This window comes from Gavialis gangeticus, unplaced genomic scaffold (genome assembly GCF_001723915.1).
Source record: "Gavialis gangeticus isolate Ggan-Ray unplaced genomic scaffold, GavGan_comp1, whole genome shotgun sequence".
NCBI classification, from domain to species: domain Eukaryota; kingdom Metazoa; phylum Chordata; order Crocodylia; family Gavialidae; genus Gavialis; species Gavialis gangeticus.
This window is the reverse complement of record NW_017728995.1, coordinates 24,500,087-24,513,869: the sequence shown is the minus strand read 5'-3', so window position 1 is coordinate 24,513,869 and position 13,783 is coordinate 24,500,087. Positions and strand designations below refer to the sequence as shown.

Sequence of the window (13,783 nt, the reverse complement as noted above, 5' to 3'; positions counted from 1 at the left end):
GTGGTTGGCTCTGGTTCAGCTTGAGACGTTGATTGCATAGGCTCATCTGCTGCTAGTTGTTTTTTCTTGAAAAACATGGCAATCGGCAACTGTTGCTGTTGTGTCTTGAGCTGCTTAAACCTTTCTGGGTACAGTCTCAAATCATCCGTAATACTACATGTGATTTTGAGGCTTCGTTCCATAGAGGGATCGTATTCAGAAATTAAATCATTCAAGTGTTTCACTGCTTGGAACACTTCAGCAAATTTATGAAGATTCCAACTTGCTGGTTCTTCTAAATACATATCTTTAAACAGTAAAATCACACTCACCGCAGCAAGATGCTCACACTATGAGAGGCACGCGGGAACTGAGACCGACTGAGGGAACAGCAGATTCACTTCTCCCATCTCACGCTCACTCTGGGGCATACGCTCATTGAGTGGACTGGCAGGCAGAATTGCCCGCACTATTTAAGTTGTTATTCTTCTCTTATTTTTTTTGGCCGAGTGCGTATAGTTGAATTTGCGCAAGTTAAATGCACGTAAGATGCGACTCCACTGTACTAAGTAGATATTAACTACTTCTTAACTCCAACACTTCTTTAAAAAAAATCCCCAAACTAAACCTGTGTCCCTTTTTTTTTTTTTTTTTTAATTGCCATTGATCGTGTGTGGAGACGTTCAACAACCAAACGTTTATTTTTCAAGGCTATATTTGTTTAACACAAACCAAGACCTTAAAAACAAACAGGGAGTCTAAAAAGTAAAAGTACACCACCAATTTAAAAAAACTATGAGAAGAAGATGCTGGCAATTTCAAACATGCTCTTGAGCAGATCTACTGCTTGACTAAGGAAATGCCCTACTCAAAGATTCACAGCACTAACAAATCATCTCACTGAATTTTGCCTTTGGAGAAAGCATGTGACCTAATGTAGACAAATAAGCTTATATTACAGACCACGATAGCATCAAAATGAAGATTCAGCAGTAAACAGGCAAGAATGAACATATCTTGACATTATGCTGTGAAGAAATCAACATGTGAGATTGCACAAAATCCCAGGATAAGTGAACTGGAGCTGGACGCCAAGTCCAAAAAGGAAAAACGAAATTAAGTTTGTTAAATGAAATAATTACCTGCCAAAAAATGCCACTTTCATGTGCCTCCGTGAAAGCACCTCACCAATGACCACCAATTTGCTTTTATATGCCTGTACTTTTTCTAGTTCATCTTCAGTTGCCACATTTTTGAGTTCTGGGTTCCTGTATGTTGCTATTCAAAAAAAGAAAAATATGTCTATAAAAGGAGTCATGTGAATAGTTAACACTCCAAGGCTCTCCAATCCTTTAATAAAGTATTTGTAAGACGAATATAAATTGCTTCTGATATCAGCCACTTATTTGACAGGTCCAGGCAGGCACTGCTAAAAAATCTTGAGGCTGATTTTGTAGATGCATCTAGAACAGGGGGGCCAAACCTGTGGCACAAATGCCACAAGTGGCAAAGCCTGTCTGTGTGGCATGTGGCAAATCAAAGAAGTGCTAGGCAACACAGCGGCAGATAGAGTTGGGAGCAGAAAACAGGGCAGAAAGCAGAGGAGACCAGGCAAGCAAAGAGAGCAGAAGACAGAGCAGCAGCTTGGGCAGAGGAAGAGGATCAGAGTAGTAAAGAGGAAGGCTGTGGGGCTACTTTGTGGCACGCTTGCCAAAATATTGGCCGCCACTGATCTACAGCATTGCTTTATCTGCTATGACTTAGCTAGAACATCAGACTTTAGGAACTGTAACACACCATTAACACCACAGTATCATAGAAAATGGGGGTTGGAAGGGACCTCAGGAGGTCACATCTAGTCCAACCCTCTGCTCAAAGCAGGACTAGCCCCAACTAGATCATCTCAAAAAAAGTTTTGTACAGCCAAGTCTAAAAAATGTTACGATTTAATTTACTAGCACATTAAATGTAATTTACTAGTTCATTGGTTTCACTTAGCTCCTACAAGAGGTCCCTGTTGCTTTCAGAAAGCCGAGTTAAACCCCCATCCCTAAACTCCACTGCTGTCAGGATGAGCCTTCACTTCGGAGTCAAAACAGGTCATTACTGGTCTAACCTAGCGCTGTACCCAGCCCTCTACAAATCTTCCTGTGCTAACCGTGGAAAACCTGGTCTTTCTTTTTGGATGCACGCGGGGAATTGCAGGAAAGTAAGCAGACCTATGGGCACTCAAGTAGTTTCCCCTTCACCACATTTAAGAGCAAGGAGGTTACCAGTCTATGAGAAAGCCACACTCGTGTTTTATTATGACCAAGGTCAGAGGTTCTTGTATGTGGACCAGACGGGAGCCAAATAATAGCATTGGCTGACTGCAGTGAAGACGTACCATAGTGTTGGGCAACACAAGTCTCTTGAACGTCAACAGAAGTCAGCAGTATTCAAGATTTCTGAAAATCAGCCAACTGCTCTATAGGTGCCTGCCTTTAGTTAAGAGCACAAACTCAGTCCTGCTCTGATTTGTGCAGCAGTCCACTGCGAATGCTCAGCAGATAACCCATAAAGGATCATGCATCCAAGGAGCCCAGATGCACGCCTTGCTGGGGTTATTTGCCCAGAGCAAGGGGCTGGCCCCAATGACCTCACGAGGTCCCTCCTAGCCCTAAACTTCTGTGAATCAGTAAACAAGCAATCTGCCGAAGGTCAATCCAAAATCAAGCAGAGCAGAAAATAAAACCCAGCTGAATCTAGCGCTCCAGGGTCATATCATACTGTCTCCGTCCACAATACACTCCCTATAATGCCGACTAACGTGTGATTGCTATTTATAAACCAGTGGACACAATGCTGTGAGGTGATGCCCAAGGACACCGAAAAAAGGCAGGGGCTCTGTCCAACACAGAACAATTACCTTCCACAAAACTCGCTCCTTCGGTGACGTAGTCCAACAGCTGGTCAAAGATTGCAGTGATCGCCTTTTTGGCCAGCACAAAGTGCTTCAGCGGGGAGGCCGCAGTTTCTGCCATGATGGAGCTGCGAGAAGTATAAACAAGATGCTGAAACGCTTCTCACGCTGACGGTCACCAAAATCTGGGCGCTTTTCACCGTACGGCATCGGCCCTGCTCCTGCTCGGGCTGCCCTGAGGAGTGCAACGCGCTTTTTGGCCCAAATACCAAAGGGCAAAGGAAAAGAAAAGAAAAAAAAAAAAAACGAACCAGGAAAACTTTCACGGGAGCTTTTTATAGCGTGCCCGGCACCGGGCCTGGCCTGGCCTGGCCTGCCCTGGACTAGGCAGGGAGGAAACGGTCACCCCAGGGTGTCTGGCCCTGACAGGGCTCCTCCGAGCCCGCCCACGGGAAGGCCCCGACCACGAGCCCAGTGCCTGGCGCGGCCCACCCCGCGAGCTCACCCGTCACCCAGCAACCGCCGCGCGCACAGCGCCACCGTGGCTTCCCCTCACCCTGTCCGGGCAAGGCAGACATCACTTCCGCTTCCGCTCCCGCCCGCCATGTTTCCAGAGGGCCTCCCACTGCCGGAAGTGGGCAGTGCCGGAAGTGCGCTCGCCGCCATGTGCGGGGGGGCGGGGGAATCAATGAAGGACAGCCGCCGTGCCGTCAGCGCCATCTTTACTAAGGGCGCAGCGGGAGATGGAGGCTTCCGCTCGGTGTTTAAAATGGAGGCCGGGCGGCCTCTCCCCCGGGCTCCTGGTGTCGCTGCGGCGGCATTTAAGGTGCTGCCCCCCCCCACCCCACAAGGCCTGGAGCAGCTGGGGTGTCACTCCCGGACCTCTCCGTCCCCTCCAGGACCAACACACCCACCCCGACCTGCAGATGCTTCCTCACCTGGGCGAAGGGGTTTTTCAACCCAAAACCTTGCTAACAAAAACGTTTCCGACTATTGACGTTGATCTAATAGAAGATACTGGATTTTTCACCCAAAGACCCTTGTATGCCATCATCCCCCCGCCGACCTCGGACGGGTCAAGCCCCAGCTGGGCCTGGCCCTTGCCCTGCTCCTGTCTGCCGGGTGGAGAGCACCCAGCTGTTTTTGCTCGGAAGATGTTGTCATCCACTCCCTCGTGGTCACTGGCCTTGTAGATAACCGAAGCCAACGGAGGGCTAAGTGCAGCATATTTTGTGTGAATCGTTCAGCCTCCTGGGGCTGCACGTGTTCGGGTACCGCGCTCGCCTGCGCCCCAGACACGAGCCCACCCGCCCTGCGTGTGCAGCCAGCCAACCCGTCTGCTGTCGCCTTGCACTGACAGCTTGTGCCAAGTTGCTCATCATAGCTTTTGCGATGCGGTTTCTCCTCCGTGTATAACTTTGCTTTAATAGTCAATTGTGTTTTTTAAGGCATCCAGATTCCCCAGTGATCCAAGTAGCCTTAAAAAATGTTTCTATTTCCACCTCTTCCATAAGGAGGTAGAAGTCTGTGGCCACCATTTCTTTTTATAGACCTCTACGTGAGCATCAATCCTATTTGTTTCTTGCTTCTTGAATTATTTGAAGCAAGGAGTATGTTGGTGCTCTGTTTCTCCAGTGCCCAGGACAAGAAAGCTCTGGTTTATGACCAAGCCTCACGGGCACTATAGTAATACAAACAACAAATTTAGTATGTTATTAAAAAAACCCAACAAGAAACCACCCAGTGAATCAATCATCAGTTGTTTTCTATATATGTTTTCATGAAGTTAGCAGCCTTTTAGTTCTGGCTATTTTCTGCAGTTCTTAGAAGATTAAAGGCAATAGTTAAAGAGCCTATTTGATGGTTATTTTTATACAAAAATAAAGGAGAATGGCTCATGTGCCAGAAAAGGCAAAAAGGTTTTTTTGCAACCTAAAGGTCCAGTTAAAACACAGTTTCTGTACGCACACAATAAAGCAGAGATGAAGGATGTCTGCCACAGTCCTACAATCAGATCCACGTGGACAAAGTACTACAAAGCCCACGGATTCGGCTGCAGGTCTACTTTAGATGCATGTGCGATTGCAGTAATGCCAGTTACAGAAGCGTGGCTTTTCTTTCATTTCTTTACTTGTCAATGCCCTTCTGTAGACAGTTATACGGGTGTAAATAAGTATTTTTGCAGATGTAGTTTGCTTTGCTTTGGTAACCTGCATAAGTTATACCTGCAAAGGCACTTTTGCCAGTATAAATTACATCTACTCTAGGAGGGCTTAAGAGTTTAGCTATGCCAGTGAACTGTATTAGTAAACCGATTCTAGTTTAGACCAGTTTTTATAATTTTGTCAATCAAAAAATAAATCAGGAAGCTAATGTAAACCAATTTGTTTTTCCAATAATTATTTCACTGTGTAACTTTCATAAGATGCTAGGTTGATTAGCTTTGTATTTTTTTTTCCAGCTAAAAAGGAGATAAATCCCTTCTAGCTGCCATTTCCCCAGTCCACCAGCTATCTAAACGGTAACAACAAACTGCCTATCCTCACTGAAGTCTACGTGCAGTAAGCCTGTTTTGTACTGTTTGTATTTCATTCCCCCTTAAATTTCTAGTCTTTCAAGTCTTACAAGGAAAGCTGAAAGGGCAAATAGTAAGGAAACAATGTAAAATCAGTCACGCGTTTGGATTCCTGCATATTATCAGTACCAGTCATAATTTAATCAGTCAGCCATTCACAAGAATGACAAGTGCTCAGGGACCCAAGACCACAGACAAGCCTTCACATTTTATACAACACAGTAAGAACAATCACAGACTTAATACAAATCAACACGGTTCACAGGGTGTTCATGGAAAGCACGCTCAGTGACTCCAGTTTCCCACTCACAGTTTTAGCAAGAGTCTTGCAATAATTAGTGTTCTTTGTTAAAATTCCAAGTCCTGGAGTTATGAAAATCTCAGCTTTGATTAAAAAAACTAAAGTTTCTAGCCCCTCTGTTATAGACTGAAGCTGAAAAACACAACCCACATGTGACCTAGAGATTCAAAAACTAGAAGGCAAAAAAACACGTTTTTTTTTTCTTTTAAAAAAGCTACTCATGATTTTTGAACATTTGTGGTTGGGATGTTGTGTTCAAACACAAACACATCCTGGATGACTCCATCTAGTGGCCAGGCAGTCACATCACAAGTCACAACTACAGTATTTCACAAATAGCTCCATAATTCCCTTTGTACTCCATGGCAGTGATTCTCAACCTTTTTAGACTGAAGGCTCCCCTCGTTAAGCTCAGGATACCCCTTGGAAAATGCCAGCTCTTGGTTTAACTCATTTTTTGACTACAGAAAAAATAATAGAGCAATTCTTTTGTTTCAATAAACTCAGAAATACCACGTCAGAATGTTTTTAAACCCTGCATTTCTTTTTCAAATCTCTGGGTTTATATCTTGTGAATCATGATTATACACCTAACAGTGCTACCATTGTATAGCACTGTGCAGCACTCTTGAAATGATTTCAAGGTACACCAGGGTGCCATGGCACTCTGGTTGAAAATCACTCCTCTAAGGAATCAGGTACCCAGACCACATTTGAACTGTTTTGGTGGTTTTCTGTGTATATAGTGGATTTCAGTCTCCAGAGCTACCAAACCAACTGCTTTTATGAGCTTTAAATTGACTTAAGAACTTAAATGTGCTCTGCAGAACTCTGGGCTCTCTCTTCTTGATATACTTCATATCATCAACACTGAACATCTCCATTTTAATCCATGACTATCTTGCTGACAAAATAAAGCTCCAGGTATATTCCCCTTCAGCAGAAATTGAGCTATCTATATGTTCTAAAATATACTGAGAATAGAATCAAGTATTTATTCTCTTGCATATAAAATTACAACTAACAAAATCTTGGAAGCAATTATCTTATGTAGTACCTCATCACTGTGATACTGAAATGTTTCACAGTAAATAGGTACGTTTTGTCTCCATTCTACAGATTAGGATCTTGTACATAAAAAGCAGCTCCGGAACCTGCCCCAAAGTGCCTAGGAAAAACACCCAGGAGCCAGGATTCAAACCTAAAGTTTGTTCCATTTCAGTACTTTATCCACTACTAAACCCCCTCTCTTAAATAAGGCATGATAATCACAGTACAAACGTGCCTATTCTCCCTCACCACCAGCAAGCCAGTTTCCCACCCTCGTTTTCCTCCTATATCCAGCTCCTCTCCAGAACTCATCAGTGTACCTAGCTGTAAAAAGAGGTAATAACTGACATGCACCCTTCCTCTCTTTCCAACTCAATCTGCAAGCATGAATTAATTTCCCAAATGTGAACAGAACCCAAATTCTTATATTCTCTTTATGCTACTACTACCAGGCCAGCCAGGATGGAGTGACCAGGTAATTCGTGAGAAAAAAATCATTGTGGTATAACAATGATTTACAGTAATCCCATTATAAATGTAAAATAGGATTTTCTGGGTAACAGCAGTCAAAATCATTTTAACAACTTTTGAATGTGGAGTGTGTAAGGTGGAAAGATGAGCAAATATACCTTCTGCAAGGCTAGTTGGTAGGTTGTTTATTATTAAGAATAGCATATGCTACCCAGCTCAAAATAGCTTCTATAACTTTCCAGAATGAAAAGAATTTGAGGCAAAAAAGGATTTCCGTAGGCTGTACAGGACCAAATTTTATCTTTAGCTTTATGAATTCAGTACACAGAACTTTAACATTTTGTGCTGAGCTATTAACACAAATCTCATTCTCATAGCTCCACAGAAATACTTGCACATGAATTATGTTTATACAAAGCTTATATTGGACAATTTCATACATTACAACTTTACAGACAATACAGACAAATGTAAACTCCTATGTACTTACTAGCTATTTCACCTTTATAGCTATTCAGAATCTAAACACCTCTTATTTTAGGTCTAAATGTTGGTCAGTCAGAAATCTGGCAAAGAAACAGCACCTTACGAATACATACTCCTTTTTAAAGAGGATAGCATGAAGTTGGCAGTATCCAATCTGAACAGGTGGGTGAAAAGTTTGGAAAAGGATTACAATTATTTTAATTTATTATACACTGCACTAGACACTTGGACATGCACATGGGAGAGAAAGTTTAGAATTCATGGGATGAGAATAAGGCAAATTACCTTAGCCCTTAGTCATGTAATGCTAACCATAAAGGTAATTATGGCTCAGTCTTGCTCTGAATGAGGTCAGGGACATACCCCATTTCACCGACAGCTGAATTAGGCCCCTTGTACCTACAAAAATCACATCTCTGGGTACATTCTTAGCTGGATCCCTAAAGCAACTTCCATCATCACACCTCCACATAGGTGACACCTGTCAATAGGTGCATCTCAAAGAAAAGGAAACTGTAGAAAATAATAAAAAGATGCATTAAAAATTTGGAGGCCTGCAGCAGATGGCAGGAAATTGTGACATTTGTCAGGGGACCGAGATGGCCATTGTACAGTTGCACTGTTCAATAAGTTCAGCTGGGGACTGAATAGTTGGATGGGGGGGTGCTAACAGAGTACGGGTAGTACAACACGCAAGACAGGTCACGTTAGGGACTTACAGTGCAGGGAGTGGGAGGACTTGGCAGTAAGAAGGCAGCAGGAGTTAACATGAAATTATAGACTGGTGAAAAGGATTGGTAGGAGTATCTGCCAAAATGCCATTTTTGGAGCATGCTTGTCTCCAGCAGTCAGTGCAATTTGCTGAAGATGAATATACTCACCTGGCTGCCATAAAGTAAGCTGGGGTTTCCAGCTGAAAACAAAACAGCCCTGTTTGCTAAAGAATAATATGAAAGATGTTTAAAGTGTAAAAGTAGACGTTAGTTTTCTCACCGATTCTTCTAACCTAGACAAAACCATCTTCCCCTTCATGTCAAATACAAGTGCCATTGAATGTTACTAGATAGGATGGCCCTTTAAATTGCTCCCCTAATGACTGAACAATCACATTATACTTGTGGTTATTTCCTGCCAATCTAAAATTCCCAACATCAAGTATACGAGTACTTAAAAATTAGCCACTGTGGAATCTCTATGAAAACTGTATTTAATATCACATTATAATGACCCACTGGAAATTACATTAATTCTAATAAGCTGATAACAGTGCAAAATAAAACCATCATGATGTTTCATGTATCTGAAGGTGACTTAGAAGATCTTTTTCATTTCCAAACCTCATTAAGCAATCGGTGCATTTGTGAGGCAAGTCTGCCGAATGCCTGAAATCTAAATGAGTTTTAAGGTCTTGGATCTGCCCCGTTGAATATTCACAGTACTGACACAAATAAATCCCTTCAGATAAATGAGAATTTAAATGCTTGCAGTACTCCAACATACCTGAAAAGCCTTTTCCACATTCATCACAAACATGGGGGTATATTTTGGTGTGTTCAATAGCTACATGCCTGTTGACATTTGTATGCAGCCTACTCCTAAAACCACATACTTGGCATACAAAAAAGTTCTTGCACTTATCAAAGCTAATTTTGTTTATGAGGCTGTACTGTCCACGCTCCTTGTTGTTATAGTTATCGCTTAGCTCAATTAACCTACACGCATGCTCATTTACCACATGGCTGTGCAAGTCTTCTGGATCATTGGTTTCATGTTCACAAAACTGACACAGATACTGTTCATCACAGCTGTGTTCCTGGAAGTGCAGATACAGCTCGCTGCTTGAAGAGAATTGCACGTCACACTGCTCACACCAATAAAGGTGATCATTGAAATGCGCATCTGCTATGTGCTGACTGAGGTTCTCAAATATCACTGTTTTGTAGTCACAGTATTTACATATGTAGGGGTCTTCCTCATGTATTTTGACATGCTCAATCAGCAGCACTTTGCTAGAGAAACTCTCTTTACATACTCTACAGACATTTGTGTCTGTGCGTGTCTTGTGTTTCAGGATCATATGCTGTTTTAAATCAGAAAAGTACTTGCTATTAAACTCACACAGCTCACACTTGTACAGGCCACTGCTGTTGGCTCGTAATAAAGGCCACTTCTGTTGAGCAGTGATATTCAGAGCCTGGTTCTTCTCAAACAGTTTGCAGCTTTCAACAGGTATTTCCTCAATGTCTTCAGCTTCTAGCTTTTCAGGTGAAATGGTTTGTGTTTCTATATCATGAACTTCTATAGCATTAACTTCTGTAGTAGAAATTTCTACTGTTTGAATATCAAGGGGTTTCTCCTCTTCAGTTGGGCTGTCACTGAATATAAGAGACTCGCACATATCTTTACAGATTCCATTAGCAGCTTTTTCTACAAGAAGGAAGATACAATTTACAGATTAAAAAGACCATGAGCTATTGCTGGGTTGGCCCATTGGTTTTCAGCCCTTTGTAGCAATTCACAAATACAAATAAGGTATTATTTTCCTCTAGCCCTGAAAGTTTAATAGGGATATCAGATAAATTAAACACCATTGAGATTTACCTCAGTTTATCTGTCTATAGGTTCAACACTTCTATCATTGCAATCATTGCAGACACAAAAAAAGCTAGTTGCACTGAAAGCCAAATACACCCCCAGCTTTACAATAAGCTTTCCAATGCCCACGACATACAGTTTTTGTAAATGCACTTTTATATTTACCTTTCTTCCTTGAATCTATAAAATGCAACCCCATGATATTTGACTGGGTCCCACTCCACTGTGATGTCCCAGCATGTACTGGGCTGCCATCATCGTCTGTATCATGGTTCTGTGCTGGACCATGGTATCTTCCTATGAGGATATAGTAAGTTCTTTTCAGTATTCAACTTCAACTTTTCTACCAACATGTCTTTAAAATAACTTTAGATCTTGTGGTGCTAGAGTTGCATGACAAACCACCACGTTACACAACCAGAACAGCCTTCATTTGCTTAAAGACAGGTGCTTCATCATGACGTGAGGCTGCTCAAACCAAGCCTGAGCATGCTGTTCTGCAACTCAGCAGTCCCTGTAAGCTTGCTCCCATGTGCTTAGGAGAGGGCAGAAGCAATTAGCTCTGTCTGAATCCTGATCCCAAGTCATATTATATTTCTTTGCTAGCCCTCAGGAAAAGATCAGTCTTCAGTATTCAAAACTGAATACAAGCATGCCCACTGCTAATATTATCCAGTAATAAAACAGAGCATTATTCTCTAGGTTTGAAAATGAAGTATTTTAATTGATCAACAACATTACGAAAAAGAAAGCCGGTGCCAGTGATGGTAACCTGTATTTGTTTCATAGCTGTTAACCTTCAAAATAAAGGTGGCACAAGTTTTTGCCACTTAGCAGCAGCAGACCTAGGCTCCTCATAAAAATGAAGTTAATAATCCTTTAATAGGGCAAATTCTGTTATCCAAGTTAAAACAATCTTAAAAGCAGCTGGCTCCCATATACGATTGTGGTTTCCCTGTCTTCTGATATCAACTACACTGTTCTTTTCTATACATGCTTCCACTAAATCTCTCTTAACTGAGCTTCTAGTTATTTATTCTACAATTCCATAATCCCCTTCTTTGTATATGAATTATGGATGAAAACCTATCCTAGGGACAACCACAATACAATGATTCTCTGGAAATAAATCCAAACTGAAGTCAACCAACAGATTCAAAAGATTTCCCTCAATTTAGAAACAAATATTAATAGCAGAACAGCTGACTATGTTGAAAATTCTCTAAAAAAAAGTCCTTAGAGGAAATTTTAGCTCTTCTAATTTTGAAGTAGAACAGATATTCTGAAAGTTTCCAAATGTATGATCCCTCCCCCTTTATCAATTCCTTAATTAGAATGCTCCACTGAAACTTGTGGAGTTTCACTGTTAATCTTATTAAGAGAAAAAAAATGTAGTAAAACTTTTCACATTCATGCTCCCTCCTCATGCTTCAAGGATTACATTTAGCAGCATATTCCCATAAAACAATGCTTTTTGTTCTCTGGAAGTCTAAATAAAACAATTTAAGGAAGCATCTGACAAAGCACCCTGTTTGATCTGAATCCTTGATTTGTTTACATCATTTTGGTGCTATTTAACCAACATTTTAAAATGCTGAGGTCTGCTCTTGTAAATATTGTGAACTCTTGGGCCTCTACGATTTTTGAGTTTTATATTAAAATGACTTAATAACCTTGCAGACTGTTAAATGCACACATCCACAGGCTAACACATGAACTGCACTGCATCACTCCTTTCCTGGGCAGAATTTTGATAGTCTTACGTAAGTGTTAACACTGTAATCTTACCTCTATTTTCAGAAAATTTTATGTCTGGCTGCTTCATAGAACAGACACTGTAACAGTGATCAGAAAAAATCCCACTGTTGTCTATGTATTTATTTACACCTGAAGAATCTAGACAGAAAAAGCAAAAAGTATTCAGATCAACCAGCTGAACTACCAACATACATACTTTTAAGACAATACACAAAGGCTACTTCTGTGGTCACAGTTGTGTCATGGGAATTACCAGCACCTGTTAAAACCGTGGATGGCGCATGATTCTGAAATAGTTGGCATCAAAATCATGGTTTCCATCTTCAAACAGCTCCCCTGATATTAAACGGAGAGTTTTCAAACACATGCACAGTGTTAATCCAAGCACTGAAGGCAGTAGGAAGGAAACTACTGAGCACAGTAGATGCTGAACTGCAGTCTCTCTGTGTGCCTTTGTACAGATGGGGAAATCCAGATTAAACAACTTGTCCCATGCCACAAAGTAAGCAGGGAACAGCAATCAGCCTTTAGATATGCCAGTGGCCTTAAATGGCTCAACACCAGAGGTCCACTTACTGAGTTTTGGCAAGTCACCGAGGGCCACATGGCAGGCAGCCCAGGGCAGATTAATATTAATTTCCTAAATTATTTAGGGGCCCCCGCAGACCAGACAGAAGGGCCTGGCGGGCCGCATCCAGCCCCCACGCCGCATTTTGTCCATCCCTGCTCAACACCAGAGTACGAGAGTGGAGACTAAGTTGAGAAGGAGGCATGCTAACGCGCCTCTGAGCTCGTAAGACTTTCACAAGACTCATTCGTTCATTTTTCAGAAAGCAGCAGTCTATTTCTGAAGACGAGCCCCATGCACTGAAACGTGAACACAGTTCAAGCTCCCGACTGACCTGAGTACCGTGAAGGATGCAAAGTCTTTCTTTTCCTCTTTTTAGGGTGTTCGTTCATTTTGCTTCTGTCTAAATCCATTACAACCAGTTAAAAGCAACAGCATCCAAGTAGTGGTAAAACACCTTGTTTGTAGTCAAGCAGCAGCACCTAAAGATCAATAATTAGTCAGTATTTGAGCCAGGTACAGCTGGCTCAATTCCTCACCGGTCTATGCCCTGGCACAGCACATACACGATATGATGCCAAATAGGTTTCAAAAGCAACTAAAGCATTTTAAAGATGCCCTTAAACAATCGTTTTCTGCCTCCACCTTTGCAATAAAACTGACCGCTAGCCACACATGAACACGACGACCCGGTTTCAAGGAGAAAGCTAACAACTCCCTCCCTAAAAAAATGCACTTGGAGTCGTGCTCAAGCTACCGACACAGGACGCGTGGCCTCTCTCAAGTGGCCACCTACCACCTTCCCTCGCACATCACGGGGGGACACAGCGCACGGCGCGCTTCTCCAGGACCCTGGCTGGAAGAGAGCGACCCTCCGCCTGGGCGACACTACCCGAACCGGCCACCGAGCCCCTACAACAGAAGCAGTCGAGTTACACGGGGACGATGGCTTTCGAGCCCCCTGCAAACGCCAGGCCGAGCGCGTGGTGTCGCCGCTTCCCGAGGCGGGGACCCTTCATGTGGCAGCCAGCAGGCCCCTGAGGGCGAGGGCCCGCTCGACCAGGGGATGAGCGGCTTGCGGCCCAGGCATTGCTCCCC

General features: G+C 42.6%; 2 protein-coding genes across 5 annotated transcripts in view; both read right to left on the bottom strand.

Moving 5' to 3' along the window:
• Positions 1 to 3,492, bottom strand: part of MFN1 (mitofusin 1) — a 45,115-nt gene extending 41,623 nt beyond the window's left edge. For 2 of the 4 annotated variants that reach the window (XM_019503334.1, XM_019503336.1), the window contains exons 1-3: positions 3,387 to 3,492; positions 2,888 to 3,009; positions 1,122 to 1,257 (exon numbers count right to left, since the gene is read on the bottom strand). In XM_019503334.1, coding sequence (XP_019358879.1) covers positions 1,122 to 1,257; positions 2,888 to 3,002 — 251 coding nt within the window. In that variant the 5' untranslated portion in view covers positions 3,003 to 3,009; positions 3,387 to 3,492. Of the gene's footprint in view, positions 1 to 1,121; positions 1,258 to 2,887; positions 3,167 to 3,386 lie in introns of those variants that run through there. The other 2 variants (XM_019503335.1, XM_019503337.1) reach the window with 2 other exon arrangements.
• A 3,948-nt stretch (positions 3,493 to 7,440) lies between these two features.
• On the bottom strand, positions 7,441 to 13,182 carry ZNF639 (zinc finger protein 639). Its single transcript, XM_019503333.1, has 4 exons — positions 13,020 to 13,182; positions 12,148 to 12,255; positions 10,525 to 10,656; positions 7,441 to 10,191 (listed from the first exon to the last, which is right to left on the bottom strand). Exons 1-4 carry the CDS (start codon positions 13,096 to 13,098, stop codon positions 9,047 to 9,049), a joined length of 1,464 nt encoding a protein of 487 aa, XP_019358878.1. The 5' UTR covers positions 13,099 to 13,182; the 3' UTR covers positions 7,441 to 9,046.
• Between the last annotated feature and the right edge of the window lie 601 nt (positions 13,183 to 13,783).

Coding starts and splice junctions, on each gene's coding strand:
- ZNF639 (XM_019503333.1), bottom strand. CDS start 13,098: ATGGATTTAGACAGAAGCAAAATGAACGAACACCCTAAAAAGAGGAAA. Junction 12,256..13,019: donor GCATCCTTCACGGTACTCAG/GTCAGTCGGGAG, acceptor TTTTCTGTCTAG/ATTCTTCAGGTGTAAATAAA. Junction 10,657..12,147: donor AAAATTTTCTGAAAATAGAG/GTAAGATTACAG, acceptor ATATCCTCATAG/GAAGATACCATGGTCCAGCA.